At 37.4% G+C, this 24,282-nt stretch overlaps 1 protein-coding gene across 4 annotated transcripts in view; it reads left to right on the plus strand.

Annotated features, from left to right (window-relative positions):
• Nucleotides 1–24,282, plus strand: part of LOC5566586 (E3 ubiquitin-protein ligase SH3RF1) — a 108,243-nt gene that overhangs the window by 4,153 nt on the left and 79,808 nt on the right. For all 4 annotated transcript variants that reach the window (XM_021854763.1, XM_021854762.1, XM_021854761.1 and 1 more), the window contains exon 2: nucleotides 13,035–13,263. In XM_021854763.1, coding sequence (XP_021710455.1) covers nucleotides 13,150–13,263 — 114 coding nt within the window. In that variant the 5' untranslated portion in view covers nucleotides 13,035–13,149. The remainder of the gene's footprint in view (nucleotides 1–13,034; nucleotides 13,264–24,282) is intronic.

Below are 24,282 nucleotides of genomic sequence, written 5' to 3' on the forward strand. Positions count from 1 at the left end.
TTTCCGAGATGTCAGCTGTTGGATGCTCGCCAAACCATTTAACGAGATAATCGATTTTCGAATTTAAGTGTGTAGATGAAATGTGAGCGGGCCATTTAGCATAAAGTCGTTTGGTATAATATAATTTGACATAAGGTCATTTTACATAATGGCCATTTGGCATAAGCAGAATTAACCGGTTTATCGAAAGATGTCAATTTTTGATGGAAACAAATGTCATGTTAAATAACCATTATACCAAATGGCGGTATGTCCAATGACTTTGTATCAAATGGCTTTGTGCCAAATGACTCATGCCCGATTAAATTGATTTTTTTTCAAGATGCTTGTAGCCTCCATGCAAACTTCTTCGTTTTTTGTATATGGCAGATTAGAATACTTATCTAAATCATTGAAAGATAAGTTCTGAGCATCAAGAGTATTATGAACTTTGTAGATAAAAATATTCTCTAGCACATAAACTTTCAATCCTGTGGAAAATTAAGCAAGTAAATCACCATACAAGGTAGTGATTCTATAACATTCCCCAGAAAACCATTCCCCCGAAACCCATTCCTCAGAATTTACCATTCCCCAGAATTTCACTCCCCAGAATGTACCATTCCCCAGAATTTCACTCCCCAGAATAAACCATTCCCCAGAAAACCAATCCCCAGAATGGATCATTCCCCAGAAAATTATATACCTACTTTTAAGTTTTGAAATAATCTATTTAAAAAACTTGAAAATTAAACTCCATACAAAGTTGTTTACAAGTACATGAGAAGATTAGCATTGGTGCTGCTAATTATGAACACTTTACGCATAATTCAAATTTCATTTGCAAATGAACTATCACAGTAGTTTCACTTCTATTGGTACTTATGAAAACTGATAGATCGGTCTATGGGGAAACACAATATCCAATATTTATTTAAAAGAATATACAACTCATCACTACTCTGCACAAAATAGAGCTACACCCTTCTTTCTGTATAGTAGATTCCAAATGTATAATTTCACATGTATGTCCAATTTTTATCAAATGTAGTGATGTATGCAGCTTTTCATCAATGTTTTAAGAAGGTGCTTCATCTCTTACTTTTTAGGGCTACACCGATTAGAATAAAGACGTTCGTAGTATCATATTATACGTTTCCGATATAATGATTACGTAAACTCGGCAGAATAAAAACTTACTATTCTGCACATTAAAATGATACACCCTTCTTTGCGTCAAGCCTAAATTACAAATGACTTGTTTAATTTTGCGCAAAATAGTGATACACCCTTCTTTCAGTCTTATCCTGTTGACGATATAGACAAAATTTTCCGTAAGGATACCAAATGGCAAGAAGGCATTTGGCATGATTGATTAAATGATCAAGGACCAATTGATATAATGGTCATTTGGCCAATGACCATTTGGCATGACATGAAGAACATCCTTTTTGAAAAGAAGGAACATAAGTATGGCTGGATGGCAAATGGCTTTATACCAAATTATTTTATGCCAAGTGACCTTTTGCTATATATGGGCTCTCCATCGATATATTTTGCCTATATCATTAATGAGATAATACTGAAAGAAGGGTGCATCACTATATATGCAAAAATAGACATATAGTCTGTATATTTTATGGGAATGTATTAAAAGAAGGGTGTATTATAATAATATGCAAAATACTCATGAATAGGGGGATTAGGGGCATATTGGACACATTAGGTAAATGCTTATTTTACATAGAATGGAAATATGTTTCTTTGCTCTAAAATAAATCCACCGCTTACTCTGCTTTGCTTATAAACTAATTTGAAGCTGAGAAAAAAATATAGTAGAATTTCAGAGGACAAATGAAGCAAAGCGTAAATTTTATGCCGTCAAAACGTTCATATACAATACAGATTTCGTAGTTTATAAAGTTTTGCTGAAATATGCATATTCCCAGAGAGTAAGGGGGTGTCCATTTCGCCCCGTGTGTTCATAATGTCCCTAACCCTCCTACCTACATATTTGTTTTGTCACATCAGACCTTAGCCTGTCACATAAGTGACTCTTCTTCCTCTTTTCTGGCTATACGTCCCTACTGGGACAGAGTCTGCTTCTTATCTTAGTGTTCTTATGAGCACTTCCACAGTTATTAACTGAGAGCTTACTATGCAATTGACCATTTTTGCATGCGTATATCGTGTGGCAGGTACGAAGATACTCTATGCCCTGGGAAGTCGAGAAAATTTCCAACCCGAAAAGATCCTCGACCGGTGGGATTCGAACCCACGACCCTCATCTTGGTCTTGCTGAATAGCTGCGCGTTTACCGCTACGGCAATCTGCGCCCTCACATAAGTGACTCACGCAAAGCAATAATTAAGAAAAGAAAAAAAATGGATATTCATATAGCTTTCTGGGGAATGGTGCATTCTGGGGAATGGAATTCTGGGGAATGTTACATTCTGGGGAACGATTTTCTGGGGAATGGTTCATTCTGGGGAACGGAATTCTGGGGAATGGTTTTCGGGGGAATGGTTTTCTGGGGAATGTTATAGAATATTCGATTCTATAACATTCCCCAGAAAACCATTCCCCCGAAACCCATTCCCCAGAATTCCATTCCCCAGAATCTCATTCCCCAGAATGTACCATTCCCCAGAATTTCACTCCCCAGAATGAACCATTCCCCAGAAAACCAATCCCCAGAATGGACCATTCCCCAGAAAATTATATACCTACTTTAAAGTTTTGAAATAATCTATTTAAAAAACTTGAAAATTAAACTCCATACAAAGTTGTTTACAAGTACATGAGAAGATTAGCATTGGTGCTACTAATTATGAACACTTAACGCATAATTCAAATTTCATTTGCAAATGAACTATCACAGTAGTTTCACTTTTATTGGCACTTATAAAAACTGATAGATCAGTCTATGGGGAAACACAATATCCAATATTTATTTAAAAGAATATACAACTCATCACTTAAGGGGCCCAGATAGCCGTAGCGGTAAACGCGCAGCTATTCAGCAAGACCAAGCTGAGGGTCGTGGGTTCGAATCCCACTGGTCGAGGATCTTTTCGGGTTGGAAATTTTCTCGACTTCCCAGGGCATAGAGTATCTTCGTACCTGCCACACGATATACGCATGCAAAAATGGTCATTGGCATAGTAAGCTCTCAGTTAATAACTGTGGAAGTGCTCATAAGAACACTAAGCTGAGAAGCAGGCTCTGTCCCAGTGGGGACGTAACGCCAGAAAGAAGAAGAAGAACAACTCATCACTACTCTGCACAAAATAGAGCTACACCCTTCTTTCGGTATAGTAGATTCCAAATGTATAATTTCACATGTATGTCCAATTTTTATCAAATGTAGTGATGTATGCAGCTTTTCATCAATGTTTTAAGAAGGTGCATCACCTCTTACTTTTTAGGGCTACACCGATTAGAATAAAGACGTTCGTAGTATCATATTATACGTTTCCGATATAATGATTACGTAAACTCGGCAGAATAAAAACTTACTATTCTGCACATTAAAATGATACGCCCTTCTTTGCGTCAAGTCTAAATTACAAATGACTTGTTTAATTTTGCACAAAATAGTGATACACCCTTCTTTCAGTCTTATCCTGTTGACGATATAGACAAAATTTTCCGTAAGAATACCAAATGGAAAGAAGGCATTTGGCATGATTGATTAAATGATCAAGGACCATTTGGTATAATGGTTATTTGACCAATGACCATTTGGCATGACATGAAGAACATCCTTTTTGAAAAGAAGGAGCATAAGTATGGCTGGATGGCAAATGGTTTTATACCAAATTATTTTATGCCAAGTGACCTTTTGCTATATGGGCTCTCCATCGATATATTTTGCCTATATCATTAATGAGATAACACTGAAAGAAGGGTGCATCACTATATATGCAAAAATAAACATATAGTCTGTATATTTTATGGGAATGTATTAAAAAAAGGGTGTATTATAATAATATGCAAAATACTCATGAATAGGGGGATTATGGGCATATTGGACACATTAGGTAAATGCTTATTTTACATAGAATGGAAATATGTTTCTTTGCTCTAAAATAAATCCACCGCTTCCTCTGCTTTGCTTATAAACTAATTTGAAGCTGAGAAAAAAATATAGTAGAATTTCAGAGGACAAATGAAGCAAAGCGTAAACTTTTATACCGTCAAAACGTTCATATACAATACAGATTTCGTACAGTTTATAAAGTTTTGCTGAAATATGCATATTCCCAGAGAGTAAGGGGGTGTCCATTTCGCCCCGTGTGTTCATTATGTCCCTAACCCTCCTACCTACATATTTGTTTTGTCACATCAGACCTTAGCCTGTCACATAAGTGACTCTTCTTCCTCTTTTCTGGCGTTACGTTCCTACAGGGACAGAGCCTGCTTCTCAGCTTAGTGTTCTTATGAGCACTTCCACAGTTATTAACTGAGAGCTTACTATGCCAATGACCATTTTTGCATGCGTATATCGTGTGGCAGGTACGAAGATACTCTATGCCCTGGGAAGTCGAGAAAATTTCCAACCCGAAAAGATCCTCGACCGGTGGGATACGAGCTCACGACCCTCAGCTTGGTCTTGCTGAATAGCTGCGCGTTTACCGCTACGACAATCTGCGCCCCCACATAAGGTGACTCACGCAAAGCAATAATTAAAAAAAGAAAAAAAAAAAAATGGATATTCATATAGCTTTCTGGGGAATGGTGCATTCTGGGGAATGGAATTCTGGGGAATGTTACATTCTGGGGAACGATTTTCTGGGGAATGGTTCATTCTGGGGAACGGAATTCTGGGGAATGGTTTTCGGGGGAATGGTTTTCTGGGGAATGTTATAGAATCTTAAGAAATTTCCATTCAGAGTGCAGAGTGATTCTGCACGTAAAGAACAATCTATTCAGAGTGACGCCTAAAGTTAATACAATCATGCATATGAAGAAAATGCATGGAATCTAATCGATTACGCGACAATTTGCACAAATCATGAAGGTGCTGTTATTTGACAAAATTTGTAGTGTAATTTTGCGATTAGTCTGGTATTCTCTTTATGTCTATGATTTTATGATGATGGTACATCAAAGAATTTTCTGGGTGGTTTTCGGCCTTCGCCAACGCCAGTGATTGATGATTTTTTAAATACTAGCTTAACATCTATGAAGAGATCTTGAGATTACAGCTATCAAATTTGGAACCACATATTTTCTAGCACCAGTACTGAGATTCTGGTGAAATTGCGGTAGAATTTTGATGCTCCCCGTGTGTTTTCTTAACAGCATGTTGAATTCCGGAAGTTCTAAGTGTTTATGCGATATTATCGTTATTTTGGTGGGGTTTCTGATAGTATCCTTGGAATGTCTAGATCTTAGAATGTCGAGATTTTTATGGGAATTGTAGTGATTCCATTGGTAGTCGTTAGAATTCAATGAAGATCTCCCCTAAAACACCAGGGTTCCCTTTGAAATTATCAAAATTCTTGTCGATTTCACAAAAAATCCCATTGAAATCTATAAAATATTTACCGACATTCAAATCGTTTATATTAAAGCTTTGCTTTGAAATTCCAACGGAACTGGAGATCAATGGAATCTTAAAGGTCCGTCTCAAAGATACCCACAGAATTCCAAGAGATTAATATTCGGAATCCCATTCCCACCCCAATTCTAGAGTTTTTACCAGATTCCTAATATTTCCGCAATATTCCTAGAATGGTATTTAAACTTCCAGAATTATCAAAAAAAATCCGACATCCCTATCGGAATCCCAAAGTTCCTACAGGAATTCCGGAATTCAAAAGAAAATCTGAGATGTCAGAGTTTACAAGTAAAATTCCAAATTACATTATAAATATCTGAATTCCTACCGACATCCTAAAATTCCTAGAAAATAACATAATTATCGTAATGCCAGAATTCACACGGATATTACAAATTGCTACTGCCGGTAATCTTACCGGAATCTCAGCATTGGCGGGGCGAATAATTTCGTAACCTCAGAATTCCTAAGCAAAGGTATTTGCTTCCGAAATATCAAAACTCATATCGTTTTTCTATGATTTTTACTCAAAAGTAAATTATTCCATTCAATTCCGCAATCTCAAAGCATGTGTAGCAACCTCTGAAGCTAACTACCAGTAGCTTTGTAGTAAATGCTACCTTTATTCATAGCAATGCGTTGTTTGTAGTATGTTCGAAAGGTGTAGAAAGGAAAATGACACAAACATGTTCCACTCGTGTTCCACATATAGCGTTTACTACCGAGAATGTAGTAAACTCAACTTTACTACATTTTATTCATACGGCCCTCTAAAAAGCTTGATGTGCTATTATATTTTCGAAAACAGTAATCGATTTAGAAATCCTAAATTAAGTAAATAGCTGTGTTTTGGTGCTTGAGACAAAATACTTTTCCCCAGTGTTATTGATTTCTAACGATTACCTTCCAGGATGTCTTTAACGTATTATCTTGACTGTTAAACTTTTTAGGGTAAAGGTATTCAATATCGGCAGATAGAGATATGTTTGCCAAATTAAGTGTAATTGTGGTAACATTGTGCTAAAAGATTATGTAGCCGGCGGGACTTGAACCCACAATTTCCATTCTGTACACGGACGCATTACCAATTATACTACAGCTACGCTACGGTAAACTGAAGTATTTGGCTAATGACCTTTGTAGCATCCCCAAGCCCCACAATCCTACTAGTCCAATATACCACACTTATCCCTCACCATATCTCTTGTAAGTTGTGATCGTCACCTATCGTATCCCCCACCGAGCAGGAGCACTGCCTCTCGGTGGTGGGCAATAAATCAGTAAGCGTGAAAGTAGTTTGTTCGTTATTCGTCTGCCCCTTCGGGACCAAAAATCACACAACGTAGGGCCTGGTCAACCCTGGACGAAACGTCGACTGTTAAATGTAGGAGATGACTACATAATAGAGTGTCCCAAAATTTCACTATGTCGGAAAACTTGGGGGCTCAAGCTACAAATGGCAAACAAGAATGTTTCAAACAACTGTTTGTATGAAGGAAACTCAGAGAAATTAAGTTTAAAGGTTGTCTTTTAAAAATAAAAAAAAGTCCGACTTTCATGTCTAATATTAAAAAAGATGATATAATTATTTTTAGAGACTTGGTCACTATTTCAATGCAAGTCTCTATTTTTTCCTGTTCCTGTTGTTTCAATGCATATGAATCCTGGAGTAAAATTTTAGAAGCTCGAGAGAAATCTTCAGACTCATATAAAATCTCAGACTATTCCCCACGTATTTCAGAAATATATTCTCCAGATTTAAGAAAAAATTCGGTTAACCTAACTGGTATACTTTCAGGAAATCCTCTAGAGAACCCTTCTGAAATTCCTCCATCGATTCGCTCAGAAATTTGTCCAGCTTTTTTTTAAAGAGATGCTTTGAAAATTTTTTTAATTTGCTTTAGTAAATGATTGTGCAACTCAACTCAACGCTACTGCCTCGTATAATTCCCACAGGAATTACTCCAAATATTTATATGCACAAACCAGGATTTCCTCCAGACATTTTTCGACTAATTCTTCCACCGATTTCTAAAGTTGTTGCTCTCTAGGAGATCTGTCAAACATTCCAGCAGGAGTTTTTTTTTTAATATATTTTATATATTATATTTTTTATTTCAGAGCTTTTTAAAGATATTTGCTTAAGTTTATTTGACGATATTTGCTTATGAATTTTCCGGTCATTTTTCTATCAATTAGGGGGATTAGGGGCATAATGAACACCCGTGGCGAAATGGACACCCCTTCAATCTCTGAGAATATGCATACTTCATCAAAAGTTCATATAGCATGAAATCTGTATTGCATTTGAAATGTTTGACGGTAAAAAAGTTTATGTTTTAAGTTTTTCTCTGCTTCAAATTGGTATACAAGTAAGGCGGTTGGAGAATCTAATTTTAGAGCAAAATAATGAACCCATAAAGGTTCTTTATAGCTCTTATGATAGAGGCAGAGCCCTTTTACACATCGGAACGACTGACAGATTCCAAGATTCATTTTAAGTTATCGTACTGTGATATGCGAAAACGTTGTCCAAGATACTATAAAAATGCTCCACAGAATTCTAACCTAGGATTTTGCGAAACCCCTGCTCAGGATTTTATCAAAATCATGTCCCAAGATTCTGTGATACTCTTGGCTAATTCTATGTGGAATGACGCTGACGATTTAGTAAGAGATCCGCCCAACATTCTGTGAGAATGTTGCCATGATTTTTACATGTTCAAGATTCTATGAGAATTCCGCCCAATAATTTGTGATATACAGTTATAACTCTCTTTTACTCGATATTCTTTATCTCGATATCGAGTTAGAGAGCCATAGTAAAAGTTGCTTTTCATGGCTAACTCGATGGTACCTTGGATCGCAGTTGCACTGATTTTGTGTTCTATAACTCGATACCTCCCTAACTCGATGGTCCCTTCAATATCGAGTTATGGAGAGTTGATTGTATTCTGTGAATATGCAGCATATGATCCAGTGAGACTCGGACTGGTAGTGAGTCACTTTTAAGTGACTTTGCCACGTTTTTGAAGCAAGTCACTAAAAATACTCCTTTTTGACACCTCCTTTTTTACCAAAGCCACTTTTTTCAACTTTTTTGACCAGAAATACCTAGACGGACATTTTTTTTAAACAAGGTATATAATATCCCCACAAACAACATAGCACTATCGAGGAGTCTTAGTAAAAATGTTAATCTTTGACAGAATTTGCAACTTCTGATGCTTTCTAAGTCAGTTATTGTTCAAATGGGGTAACTTCGTTGTTGTAAGATTTTGCTTTAATAAATTTAGATTTCTCATGGTCTCATTTCTATTGACGAACAATACCATTTGAAATACGCACCTTTATTAATGACATACGTTAAAATAATCAAAGGATTCTAGTTTGATGCACATCAGATCTGTTAAAACTTTTACAAAATGTCCCATGAGAAATGTAATCGCCGAGCTATGGACATAGTCTAATCGCAGGCCTGTCCAACCTTTTGAACCGCAGGTCAAATCTCAGAAACAATATTGTACGGCGGGCCAAACTTTTTTTTATAGGCCAGGAGAAGTGGATGAACTTGTCATTCATTATCCTGTCAAATTCCATACAAAATCTACTTTTTCTCTGCTATAAATTCACTCTGGGTGAACCACTTCCCCTGGCCTATTGTAGTAGTTTCAAAAAATTTGGTAACATAAAATAAAATTTATAAAAATTCCTTTTGGAAAAAATTGAAAAGATATTTGCTTTTGCGATAATCTCGAGAATTCTGTGAGACTTGTGCTTATGATATCCTGCTCAGAATTATTTTGAAAATTTTGCACAGTTCTGTGAGATCGTTGTCCAGAATTTTATAAAATATAATTATAATAAAGATTCTGCCAGAATCTCATCTAGTATTGTTTAAAAACCTTGATAAGAATTTAATAAAATAAAAATTTCTTTGTAAGATTGAAGCCCTGGATTTTACAATAATCCAGTGTAGGATTCGGTGATACTTGTCCCTCATATTCCGCAGAAACACACTTAAAAATTATTATAAAATCCTGATCTAGAATCTGGAAAATTCTGTCCTACTCAGATTTCTGTAAGAAATTCACTAGGGATAGCTCAAGACAATTTTGCATAATAATATCCAGTATTTGGTGATAGCCATTTTGCTATCATTCTGTGAACTCCTACAAGTATTCTGTGACAAAATTGCTCTTTGTAAAATCCTGATTAAGTCGTTCAAGAAAATTAATGTAAGAATCCTGCATTAAATTTTAAAAGCTATTCAGACATGCCTCTGGATCTACCAAATATTGGTTATAATTTTTCTCATGTATAGAACTCATGCTTAAGTGTTTTTAAAAATCGACCTTATAATTCAATAATATAGCGTTTGGCCTTACACATTTTGCCTACCACATTTTTTCGAACTTGATGAATTCATATCATACATTAGTGAAGAATGTTATTGCCGAGATTCCTTGTACGTATTTAATCCACATAAAATTAAAATGGAACATTTTCAACCATTTATGAAATTACGCGAATTTGTATGAATATTAAAAAATGTAGAGAATCTACAAAAAAATATCTCAGAACAAAATTTAAAAATCTAAAGTTTTAATAATCAGCCTTGGAATGTTCAAACATCTAGTTCTAGAGTTTCTAGAGCAGTGAAGGGGTCAGATATAAGAAGAATCTTCAAGCTCTTCGCGGGTCGCACAAAATGATGCGGCGGGCTGGATGCGGCCAGCATACCGTACGTTGAGCAGGCCTGCCTTAAGAACACTTCACTAAACTAATATAATGTCCGATGAATTTCTGTATTTCTAGCAAATTATTCGCTATTATATTGGAAACATAAAAACAACATTAGAAAGATCAGAACTGTTGAAGTTTGTGATTTATATCTACACGTCCGGACTGACAGAACACCAATCAATGATTATGAAAACCTTCTTTTTTATTTCGAAATCAATGACGAAAAAGGGAGAGGTTATCTGCCAATGGCATTTGAATATTCAGACAGGAGCTCTATCAACTGAATTCTGTATTCTAATAGGGATTCAAGTAGATACTAGTAGCGAATTCGCCAAAGGTGAAAAGCTATTCAAATTAATACAATAATACTATCAATTCCACCGGAAATTTCTGAAACTGGTGCTCGCCTTTTCTAAAAATCTCCTACAATTTGCATTGAAAATGTTAACTCTAATTTCTCAAAGAGATTGTCGAAAACTCGTTTCGTACCTTCCATAAATTTATTTTCACAAGCAAGTTCGCCGAATTCCTTCAAAATATCTTTTGTAACTTCCTTCCTTCTTCTTCTTTCTGGCGTTACGTCCCATCTGGGACAAAGCCTGCTTTTCAGATTAGTGTTCTTATGAGCACTTCCACAGTAATTAAATGAGAGCTTTCTTTGCCGATTGACTATGTTTGCATGTGTATATCGTGTGGCAGGTACAAAGATACTTTATGCCCTGGGAATCGAGAAAATTTCCTTTACGAAAAGATCCTCGACCAGCGGGATTCGAACCCACGACCCTCAGCATGGTCATGATGAATAGCTGCGCGTTTACTGCTACGGCTATCTGGGCCCCTAACTTCCTTCCTGCAAAGCTCAAAGTTTTGGGTTTTTAAGAATTCCTCTACCGACTGGGATCTTCCTAAACCCCGAAAATTGAAGACTGAGTCTAGCTCACATCCGGCTTGTAGGAAGCATCGAAGGAAATATTAAATGTTCCTTCTATTGGTTCACCGTCATGATGTTTCATACCTTTTTTAACTCCGTAAGTCCGTAATCTGATTATTAATAACTGACAGGAACCAAGAAAACATGGTACCAAGAGTTGAGAATTTTCATAAGGATTGATCAGAGAAGCGTTTTCCAAGTATTGTTGTTCGTATTATTGTGTCCATTAATTTCATCAGATATGAAATCAGGTGTTTGCCTAAAGATTCCTTCAGATATTATTCCATAGATTTCTTAAAAAATTCAACCTGGAATTGTATTAAGAGGCCCAAAATTTTGTCCAGGAATTTCTCAAAAGAAAGTCTTAATTCCTCAAGGAGATTATCTATTTCTCAGGGTTGTCTCCAGACAATTGCCAACGGATTTTTTTTAATTATTGAAGAAATGCAAGAATCTATTGAGATTATTTTCCTTGGGAAGCTACTCGAGAAATGTTTGGCAAAACTACAGCAGTAATCTCTAGATGAAATCAGAGAAAAACTTAGAGAAATGTCTGAATGTCATTTTAAAAAAGAACAAGTTTAAAACGTGGACTGCAAAATATGGAAAACATATACCGTGCACCCCCGCTAATTTGAACGGTACCTCATGCAAACCATCGGGGTTCATTTTTAATTTGAACATCTAGTCACCCTAGAAACGTGTTTCTGGTTACCTCTTTCACTGTTTTGTTTTGATTCTGCGATCCGTTCCACAGCGTTCCATTTCACTTTACTCTGTTCCATGAGATAAATGACGTTTGAACCATTTTTAATCTGAACGATGTGCAAATTAGCGGGGTACAGATTAAAAAGTGTTCAGATTAAATGTGGTCAACCCAACGGGGGTACCCGGTACTTCTTTTATTCGCATAACTGTCCCAAACTGTTGCAAATGAGTTATTCGTAATATTGAATAATACGAAATTTTAGACGCCAATATGTTAAAAAAAGCAATTCAACAATTATAATAATTAAAATGAAGTGGCTTTAAGCTTTTGCCGTTACTGTATTTAATGACCACATATGCAAAACGCTAAGATCAAAAGCTTCAACAAAGTCAATATAGAAAAACATATTTTTCATTCAAAAAATATAGGTTTTTTTTAAATACAGTTTTGTACAATAATTTACATTTTATAAGCATATTACTATACCTTTATCACAGGCTTTTTATTATTCTAGACTCACGAGAGCCTTTAAAACCCCTTTTCACAAGATACACTTGAAATAAGCAAGCAAGAGAAATGAGTTTCCATCAGCATATCGTGTTTTATGTGTGTAGGCTGAGTACCAGCCAGGAGCATTGCATGCTGTCGTCGATGGGCATTCAATAAGTGACGGTGGGGAAACGCATAAGACAAGTGAGGGAAGGACATTCCCATCATACCTAGCAGCAAGGCAAGGCAAGGCGCCCAGCAAGAAGAGCAAAAGAAGCCTTGTGTAAAAATGTAACCCCGAATTTTGTAATATTGGAAATAAATTAGTGCTCTTTCTCTTACCTACTTTGTGCTTCCCGGAGGCCATTCGCCCAGATAATGGACGCGAAAAGGAAGTGAAAGAAGAGTCCAGAATCTGGCGGTGCTCTACAACAGGTTTTTTTTCGGAGTTGGTTCGTGTGATGTGTTGCGAGAAAAATTGGTCTGTACGGAGCCAATTGAATTCCTCAGCGAGAATGTAGTTCCAGTGCTGGGTTGTGTTGTGTTAAGCGATATGACGGAGAAGTGAATTCGTGTGGGATTGTGCAATAATTTGAATCGATGTTTATACGTAGGTAATAATTAGGAAGCAAAGAAAACAAAATCAAGTGTTCTGAAGTGAAGTTAAAGCATTCGCCTAGCAGGATACGGATATATCCATCGGGATAAAAATACGCATAGGATAACAAAATGGATGAGCGATTGCTGAACGACTTGCTGGAGTGCTCCGTATGTTTGGAACGGCTAGACACGTCCTCCAAGGTGCTACCCTGTCAGCATACGTTCTGTAGAAAATGTTTGGAGGTAAGTTAGCGTAAGAAGATTTCAAGAGTTTGGTATTTGAAACACGAAATAGAGTGAATGCTCTTGACGTCTTGACATTGATACTGCAAAGATGAGAGAAAGATGCAGTAGCAGTGGATAGGGATGTAGGTAACATGCTTCACAACATCATGGTTTTACTAAAAGTACACGACACTGAAGACGGCCTTACAGTTGAGGTTGAAAAACATGTATCTGTCGAAGGATGCAAACTCTATTGGAATTAAATAGAATGGTACTAGATTCAATTTTCGCAATGTGAGTGTATTTGTATTGACTAAAAACGGATGAACCAACGTGCGATGTTCGATTATTGACCAACTTCGCCGCGTCGCGAGTTACTTCGCTATAGTGCGCATCTATGCCCTCTGCCGTGTGCATTATGCGCACTATTGAGAATCGAGTTGCGAAGCAGCAAAGTTGGTCAAAAATCAAGCTTCGCACGTTGGTTTATCCATTTTCTAACGCGAAGCAGTATATAGGGGTGATCGGGCAATATGGGCCGCCTTAGGAAAACGTCATGGAATGCATAGAAAAACAGCAAAAAATATGGTTTAAATGCAAGTGACTTGTACTATAAAATGTTATCTTCCATGTTACGTCGATAATTAATGTTAACATCAACTTTCTCAGGAGCACATGAATGTACTGACGAGCCTCCAACCAAACCGTCTCTCAGCTCATCGGAATCCTAGTGTGCTGCGCTAGACGGACGAAAATTCTAAAAGCGCGCGCTAGGTGATGTGCTCTCGGGGAGACTCGTCTCATGCGCTGGTCGGCGCTACGGCTCGCCATCTGTATCCAAATTTTGAAACAACTGCTTAGTAACGAAAAGCCTCTACAACTATTTTCACCTTATTATGCAGGTGTCTAGATGGCCTACATGATATGGTCGACAACTCACGATCCAAGAGTTACAATTTCGATACTCGTTGAAAACTTTTGTAATCACTTCAATTATTGCGCTGGGTTTTAAACAGCACATGTGACGGAGCGCATGAGACCGCAGTGAGACACATCTCAAGAAAAATGAGGCGCACCAAAAAAGGGCTCACAATGTACAGCACTCCCGTGTGCTTGCAAGCATTGAGGCTCCTGCACCTAAGGCTACAGCACGTGCACAGTAACTCTAATTATGAGCAACCCTACGCACAGTGGCCGCATCCCATACAAATGCTGGCCAAAACGGACAATTATCACTCAAAACGATCAAAAATGCTAATTATTTGACAAAACATGATTTTTAGAAGAAATTCGATAGGAATAGTCGCTGAAACAGAAAATCGATTTTTCCGGTAGGGGAACTGTGGGTAAAATGAACAGGGGGGGTAAAATGAAAAGGTTTGTGTTTTACGGTAATTATGCTATAAATCTATGCAAAACATAGCACCATCCTTAAATCCTTAAATAGGGGAACTGTGGGTAAAATGAACAGGGGGGGTAAAATGAAAAGGTTTGTGTTTTACGGTAATTATGCTATAAATCTATGCAAAACATAGCACCATCCTTAAATCTCAGACTAAGAAACTATTTCGACAATTCTAGCGCGATCTAGAACTGTCAAAACCTGGAAAAGTAAACAAAACCAAAGTACGCCTCTCCGTTTTCTCATATGATGTAAATTTTTACTCGTGAAATTTAAGGTTTTTATGACTAAAATCATCAAAAAATTATTGAACTGCGAAGCACATCATATCTTTAAGGTATGTATGATAAGTAGACGGAAATCGAAAGTATTTTTATCTTCTTAATTCTAAGAACAAATGATTTGATTATGTTGATTCTTTGGGGGTAAAATGAACCACTCTAGATGGGGGTAATATGAACACCATGGCAGGGCGAATACTACCGAATTTTATTTCAGATGCCGAGAGTTTTCCGGAGAAAATACAAAGACAGAAACCGAAAACCAGCCAAATGGTCGCAGCTAAACGTTCCATAGCTTCCAGAATGCCTGTGAGATATGCATTGATCATGTACCAGATGCCCAGAATCATGCCGCAACCCGTTCAATTTGAATGGTGTTCATTTTACCCCCAGCATGTGTTCATATTACCCCCAGTATATGTTCATATTACCCCCATTGTATGTTCATTTTACCCCCAAGTGTATGTTCATATTACCCCCGTTGCATGTTCATTTTACCCACATGTTTGGAACATTGACTCTATGGAAAGAAATTTTCAAAATTAAAATAATGTTGATAAAATTCTATTTCCATCACAATATTTCAATATATCAACTTGTTACATTGCATAAACATCCTTCTTCAATTCTGAGCTATTGAAAAATAATCTGACAGCTTCATAAGCAAGAAAACATGAAAATTGCTTAGGGTGTTCATTTTACCCCCAGTTCCCCTACATTTGACAGAATTAGTTTAAAATAGCACATATTTTTAATTCAATCAATTAAATCCGTATCCAGATCGAAATCGAATGAAACGTCCTATATCGATGCCAATTTGAAGTTATATATCGTGGACAAGCTCGAGGTGGTTTTTGAATCTATTCGGAAGCTTATATTTTTTCTTTTCTTGGCGCAAAAAAGCGCAAGTGAAGCCATAGTACATCGAATACTATGGAATATTTGCCACATATTGAGGGGTAAATGATCATTTAAGAGCGTTTCCCAGATATCTTGCACTTCCTTTAAAAAATGACTTTTTTTGAAGGAGCTCAATGTTATACATTTCTTGACATTCTCAAATAAAAAACATGGTTCGAAATATTTTCAAAACAAAGCCTAAGGTTTATTTTTTTGAATGAGACCGAATGAGAAAGATTTGGTCATGATTTAGTACAGAAACTGCAATTTCTATAGAACAACTTTCACGAAATTTGAAAAATTCAAAAGGGTCAATTTCAGCTGACATCTCTCCAGGTCACATGCCGTGAAAAATCGAAATATACACCGATGGATCTGAAACTTTGGGGAATTGTTATTCAATACTGAAGAAATCAAGAAAAAATATTCGAGAAGGAATTTGCAAACTTCATTTTTATTTACTTTTGGCCAGCTCTGGGCCACTGTGCTACGGGTCAGTATGAGCCACCTCATTCAATCGAATGATTTTATTTAAAACAGTATAGAGAAGAGTTAGTGGTGAGGAGTACATTATTGAAATGGAAATTGTATTAGCTATGCTTGAAATTATTGATTCTAGCGGCTTTTTTAAAGATAACGTATTTTCTAGCAAAGTGTTCCACTTGTAATGGTGCATAAAGATGACTATGCAGTAAAAAAACAATCTGGTATATTTAGGCAATGCATTTTTATGTTCAAAACATCGTTTGTTTTGCTTAAATCTAGGTGGCTCGTTTTGCCCCGCCCCTTAATCTTGAAAATAATATATCGTTTTTCAATAAAATTATTACGAACAAATCTAATTTCGCTCACGAACTGTGCAACTGTTTGTAAAATTTACTAGAATTATAAATGTAATTGTCTTATAGGCTAAATCAAAAACTGTCAAAATTATAAGCTTTTCATGACGAAGGACAAATTTGTACATTTTTGTAAATATCTTGAGTGTTCAAACGAATATTCTTACGGTTTTTATTGTGGTGGCTATTTGAGGCATCCTTTAACAGATAATAATGACAGTAAACATTAAAACACTATTTTTGAGGCCAAAACCGGGGTGGCTCATATTGCCCCGTATGTTCATATTGCCCCCATTGCCCCTATTTGTCGTTATATCGTGTTTGCTTGAATAATAACCATGATAAACAATCATTCAAAACTGCTGCAAAGACGCTAAAAACTGCACTGTAATTTTGTAAACAAAATGATTGAATTTGGCTCCGTTATGCCTAATGGCGCTGTTAAATAAACGATAAATTAAAAAAAAAGTCTTAAAAGCTTAGTTATATTTTTACTGGTTTAAAACATAAAGCTCCACTGATTTTATCTGAAATTCTCCTTAGGATTTCTCTGGAGATTTTAGCGAGAACAGCTCTGTAGATTTCTCTCAGACATATATTATGGATTTGGAAATTCCTTCAGGAACCTTTCCTGGAATTTCTCAAGAAAGTGATTTCTTCATGAGTTATCAAATAATCCCTCTAGGAATTCCTCCACGTCGTGGCTGCCATTTTTCAGGAGTTCCCACTGAAATGCATTTAGGCAACTGGTGTATTGTTTTGATTATTTTATTGATTTTTTTGCAGAAAAATACTACATTTTGAATGTTAATATGAACGTTTGGTATATTTTGAAAGACCCTTTCAAAAACATAAGATATTGTTCATCGATTAAAACAGAACATGACTGAGTTATTCATTCAATTATTTTTGTTTCGTTTTTTAAACGATAAACAAAACTTTTTAAAATGTGTTTTCTCCAACAGTGGTACTCAAGACATACACTCCCGTGCAAAAGTTTGGGTTCATCCCCTCAAAAACATACAAAAGTGTTCTGTCCATATCTCTGTGATTACACGTCCAATTGAAACTTTTTAAGCCGCATTCGAAAGACAAAGAGTTATTTTTACTTCGTATGTATTTTTCTTAGAGCATTTTTTGAATTTTGTAACTAAATTTTTACTTAAAGTTGTGACATTTTTCAAAAAACACTGAAAAATCATATCTAATTTCCTCAGCAATGGTTCGACCAAAATTTTAAATCAAAGTGTCATTAGAATCGTAATCTTATATTCTTTGAAGAGACCCCACGAAATTTTGGCGGAAAAATCTGGAAAGTATTCAAAATCAATGAAACAGTCAGTCAAGTCATCGTGCAAAAGTTTGGGTTCACCCCTCAGTATGATGCGAATCGTGCAAAAGTTACATGTTGGAAGAATTGCCAGATCAAGAATTTTAAGATCAACATTGTTTGAACTAGTAGAATTTCAGTTGGCAAATTGCTACTGTCTGTTAGTTTTTTTTTCATATGGTTTTCTAATGAAACCTTACCAGAAATTCTGCAAGAGCTGCATCTGAATATAAGTTCAGATTTTTTTTTTCAAGCATATGCTAAAGAACTTTCAAAGTAAGGTATCTTTTTGTGTAGAAATTAGAGATGGGCAAAATGGTCGAAATTTAAGAGCGAATATAGGTGACTCACTCACAAAAGTGAATCGACTCTTTTGAACGATTCAGTGATTGATTGAAAAAAAAATCATGCATCCCAATTTATAAACCTAGAATATGACAATTTATAAATGAGAACACACTTCATTTAACTGAATACTTCAATTACTAGTCTGGTGTACTTGGCTATGTAAAGTGTAATTGAAAAAGCTGACCTTCCATAAACTGCAGTGCTAGTGAATCATGACTCTTTTGGGAAGAATCACGATTCGTTCACTCATTTTCGAGAGTCGACTCTTTTGAATGATTCGTGAGTGAGTTGCCCATCTCTAGTAGAAATGTATTGAGCTTCCTCTATGAATATTTGAAGTTTTTTCTCCAAGTTCTTATCATGGGACTCTTTTTTGGATTTCTTTAAGATATTCAATCTATAAGATTGACTAACAACACATGTGCTTCTTCAAAAATATTAGCATAAATTCAATGCTACTCCAAGGATTTCTTAAATAATTTTTCAAGGATTTCACCAATTATATAGCTGCGGTAATGACACCCTCACAATTTTTCAACAAATTACTAAAAGGGGAGGAATCGCATTACCTAGTATTGCAACACCCCAGTTGAATATTGCAGCATCCCCCAAAAAGTTTAGCATCACTTAAAAACAATAATATTTATGATGTAATATCTCGGAATCCTTACTATCTACTAAGTTGTGGTCTTCGGCAAAGTTGTTCAGCAGCCTTATGGCATTTATTTGGTTTATTTTAGTGCTTTGCCGCTACGTGGCGCTAGTGTGCATGTAACTTGGTCGAATTCATTATACTCTAACTCATGATCCTGACCACCTAGAACGTTCGTGTCTTCAGCAAAGTTGATAAGAAGCTTGAAGCTTCGAAAGCCGGACGCATTGTTGAGTTTGCTTCGAATTTCGGACGCTTTTGTTTCGAAAGCCGGACATTTGAATTTTATCTATATTTTTTCATTGTAAACTGTGTAACATTGATGTTTAATCAAATTTCAGTAAATCATATTTCAAAAGTCATTTATTTGTTAACGCGTCGGTCAAAACTGTTGGCGATCGGCGGAAACAGGTACACAGCGGAATGTCCAACGACCGAGATAAACCGTCAGGGACTTGCGCTACCGCAGAAAGAAAAGCGGGACGACTTCAACAAATGCACTTTATTGGGAAACGGTTGGATGTGGAATGATACATAATGCGATACACTTACACGACTGTACTTGTCTGTTCTCTCTGGTGTTCGTTCGTGGCAGACAGAAACGTCAGCCCAAAACGTTCAGTGGCGGCGGGTGAAAATGTCGCCCCCACCAACACTCCTCCTCGATCTTTTCATCCTGCCTTGCCGAACTTGGAAACTAATCTCTGCTTAGTTGTTCCCACGGCGATCGATTAAATCCTTCCAGTAATCAAAATTATCATCACCGCAGTCCGAATACTCTTCATCACTTCCTTGCAAGTCTTCTCGTGACACCGTGATTCCATTATTCTTCTTCTTCACAGCTAACTCCTCCTGAATACGACCTTCCGACCCGGACTTCCGCTGCTCAAGTTTCATCGGACGCTTCGCTTCCTTGCTCCGTACAAAATTACAGCTTGGCAAACACTTGGCTTCATTCTTCGACATTCTTCTTCCTACCTTTAGCTCGAACAGATTCTCTCGCAGCTCACCTATGGCCACTGTATCACCTGCATGACCGACGATACTGCACCTTGATGCTCCGAACTCCACCTTGAATCCTTTCTGCAACAGCGTGCGTACAGAAATCAGGCCGCTGTACAAACTCGGAATAAACATTACGTTCTTGACCAAAATCTTCGTTGCATTTCCATTGCCGTCGATACACTGAATTGATCCTTCGCCGATACCAGCAGACTTCACAACAGAACCATCAGCCAGCACTACATCGACCTCAGCCTTTTGCAACTTGCTGAAAAAATTGCTTGTCATTGGTCATGTGGCTGGAACAGCCACTGTCAATGACCCAACGACCTTTCTGTTGACACTTTCTGACTGCAAAACACACACTCTTGTTGTTATCCGTTGCTTGCTTGGCTTCAGCCGTATCTTCATCGTCATCGTTCCGTTGCTTCAGCCACAGACGACAATTTCGTCGGAAATGCCCCGGCTTCCGGCAAAAGAAACAAATTTTCTCCTCCTGTCGCTTTGCTACCGATTTCAATGCGCTTTCACCAGTACCAAAAGACGAACTTACATTTCGCTCCGTTCTGCGCTGCCACTCGTCGAGCAGCTTCTGCTTTACGATCTCCATCGTCAAGTCTTCGTCCTTCCGGCTTTCTAACGCAGTCACCAAAACGTCGAAGGAATCTGGGAGGCTCCGGAGAATCATAGCTATTTTCAACGATGGCTCCAGCTCTTGTCCCGCACACTGTAGGCGGTCGAAAAGCTCCTCCAGCTCGAAAAGATGCTTTTCCATGTTCGGCCCCTCTGCACTACCTTCGCTCAAATTTAGACTGCAAATTCGCTTCAAAAGCGACACTCGTGATGTCATACTTGCCTTTTCATGATACGCCTTCAGCTTGAGCCAAGCGTCTCGCGCCGTCGCGGCACCCTTCACCAAATTCATCTGACTATCCTCTATAAACAACACAATCGTCGCCAACGCCTTCTGATTGGCCTTCTTCCAAGCTGACGTAGCTGGTTCTGGCTTCGGATCCTCCACCGCAAAACTAGAAGCACTAAGCTAAGAATGCTAATGTCGCTACTGTTCGTGTTACCAACATCTAGTTTGCCACGCGCTGACAGCTTGAATACCGGTCCTCAAAGTGTCAAATAAATGTTTAAATCATCCACTACAACATGGCATCGAACAAACAATGAAAATATACAGTTAAAGGTGATAATAAACTAATTTAATTTTGAGAGAACAGCGCTATTAGCGTTCTACTACTAATATTTCTATTACCGCAAACCAATAGTCATCGCGAGTCAACAACATTTCCATTCGAACTTTCCAAGTCGAATAATTTCCGTTGTTGAGCAGCGGGAACGAAATTTTCTCAGCCATTTTTGCTTCTTGACGTACGCGTACACAAAACTCGGCCGAACACTGTTTTTCTACGCAACGTCTCACTTGCAAATCGCGCGGTGACGAACTTTTCCTGCGTTCACGCAATCGATCACACTCAAGTCTGTTTGTCTGTGACAATCCTCCTTTTCACCGTCTGCTTCTCTGACGAACAAATTCTTTCTCACTCTACTGTTCTCACTGCTGCTCTTCAGCTTTCAGCCAGCCAACTCTTCCGCTGCTCACACGATCGCTTCACCGAGCTTTCGTTTCGAACGGGAACCAAAACAGCCACACCAACACACGCGCCGAAAACAAAACAAACCACCACGACGATGAGGAAACTTTTCCTTCCGATCAGCACGCCGTTTTCGCGAATTCACTTTTCCTCTGCACAATCTGGGCCAATAACCTGTTGGCGATCGGCGGAAACAGGTACACAGCGGAATGTCCAACGACCGAGATAAACCGTCAGGGACTTGCGCTACCGCAGAAAGAAAAGCGGGACGACTTCAACAAATGCACTTTATTGGGAAACGGTTGGATGTGGAATGATACATAATGCGATACACTTACACGACTGTACTTGTCTGTTCTCTCTGGTGTTCGTTCGTGGCAGACAGAAACGTCAGCCCAAAACGTTCAGTGGCGGCGGGTGAAAATGTCGCCCCCACCAACAAAAACTAGAAATGTACGATTATTTGGTTTAAGATTTCATGAAGCGAATCAGCAAGGTAGATTAAAGTGCAAAGGACTATCGCTATTAAAGATAATTGTTTTAACACAGTATCTAAATACATTTTTCTGTAACATAGTATCCTAAACACTTGTTGGTTAAGTTTTCCGCAACTTATGAACAGATACCTTATCTTCCTCTAAAAAGATATGGGTAACTAATTGAGCATTTGCAGCTAAATGCATAATAGATGAAACTACTCCGATGTCCAATGAGACTATGGATCGACAAGTTCCACAAACGATCAAGCTATTATAGACAAACAGTCATTTGAGGGTTTTGAAATGCATTACATCACTGATATCTTGTGAATTCTGAGCGGCGCGCCGCGGCGGTAACGGCCAGGGAACAGATTCACGTGATTTTTGTTACGACACAGCTTAAATATTCACCGTGTTCACTAATGTTGACTTTCTTCTATAATTTTTATACACTTTCTATCATTTGAGTAGATTTTAAAACATATTTTCAATATGTCCGGCATTTGAAGCTTCGCGAAATCCGGACACGGAGAATTTCTGATCAAAACAGCAGTTTGGTGAGTTTTTCTTCAATTTTCACTATATTCCAACATGAATGAAGGCAGAATATTGCCTTTGGCTTATAAAAATTCACTTCAATACGCTCCAGGAAACTAAACGACCAAAAACTGTTAAACTCATAAACCTTAAGTAGCGAACTAAACACTATTAAAATACTGTTGCTGTTGGCGTGTATTTGTTTTTAGATTTTATTATATTTATTTTAAATGCCTACTATGATGCATTTATATTTAACACTAGTGGTCCCGGCAAACTTCGTATTGCCATCATTAGGCTGTTGAAAAACGCTTTTGATCGTCCCATATAAAATGACAGTTTCGTCCGCGCTCGTTTTTTCAACATTCCTGGTGAATATCCTGGGATTTTTATACACACAAACACGTCGGAATCATTGACGAACAAAACTGAGAAAGAATCATTCAAATCCGTTGACCCGTTCGTAAGCCATTTCGTGATATACAAACACCATTCCAATTTTATTTATATAGATGGAGCATTTGATTAATGTAATCATCTCAAATATTTACATTCTGGTTAAAATGCGTCCAAGTTATCAGAAAAAGCTTCTAATGTTCAAGGTGTCCGGATTTCGAAGTGTCAGGGAATTCGATGCAAAACGGTACTTAGAAAGGCCTGTTTAGTTTGCAATATTGTCGCTTCGTGGCGCTAGTATGTATGCAGGGTGGCCACCGAACCGGGAAAAACGGGAATCCATCGGGAAAAAGATGGGAAAAACGGGAATTTGAGATGGTCACCGGGAAAATTATTTTGAAAGAACTTCTTCATATAAATCTATAAATCATCAAAAATAAGTTGTAGAAAGTTGATATGGTTGATCATATTGCCATTAAGCATCTGTTATCTTGGACAAATAACTTTTAAATTTTCTTGTTGAAACAGTCTAGTTTGCTACACTCAAGTTGGTTGGTAATGTTTTGGAATATTTTATATTTTTTATCTCTTACTATCAGGGCTTATTTTTTTTCTTTATCTTATTTGACTCAAAGTTTTGTTTTGTTTGTCAAAACTTGTTTTAAGTTTTTTTCAACAATTTGTCATTCCATACCAATTGTACGAGAGCCAAAAAATACAAGGCAGTCTTCTACGCATATTATTGTTTTTCTTTTTGAACGGAAAAATACCGTTGAAAAGTTTGAAATAAAATTTTTGGTGTATTCAATTGAAAAACCGATCGAAGGGTCACGTTCAGGCTCCTCAATTAAAAACCGAGAAAATTCTGAAAATTATACGGGGAAAACCGGGACAAAAGCGGGAATTTCAAAATGAACATTCGGTGGCCACATTCTAGCAGGATCTAGCTAATGATCCCGACCACCTAGAAAGTTCTTGTCTGAAGCAAAGTTGTTCAGAAACTGGAAATCAATTTGAGGCAGCACTGCAATTTTGCCACTACGTGGCGGTGGTTCCGGGTCATTCGGCCGAATGCAAAGATTCTAAAACTGCTTCCGGAAGCATGAATTTTTAAAATATTGAAGCTTGTTATTCATGTGGTACATGTTCGAAATTGGCCATCGGGGTACCTCAAACCCACTATACAGTGGTCATGCCTGCCGGTGGTTCTGGAAGTGCTTTTCGGAAGCATCACCTTTAAAAATCTTAAAGTTTGATGCCCACATTG

This window comes from Aedes aegypti, chromosome 3, assembly GCF_002204515.2.
Source record: "Aedes aegypti strain LVP_AGWG chromosome 3, AaegL5.0 Primary Assembly, whole genome shotgun sequence".
Taxonomy (NCBI): Eukaryota; Metazoa; Arthropoda; class Insecta; order Diptera; family Culicidae; genus Aedes; species Aedes aegypti.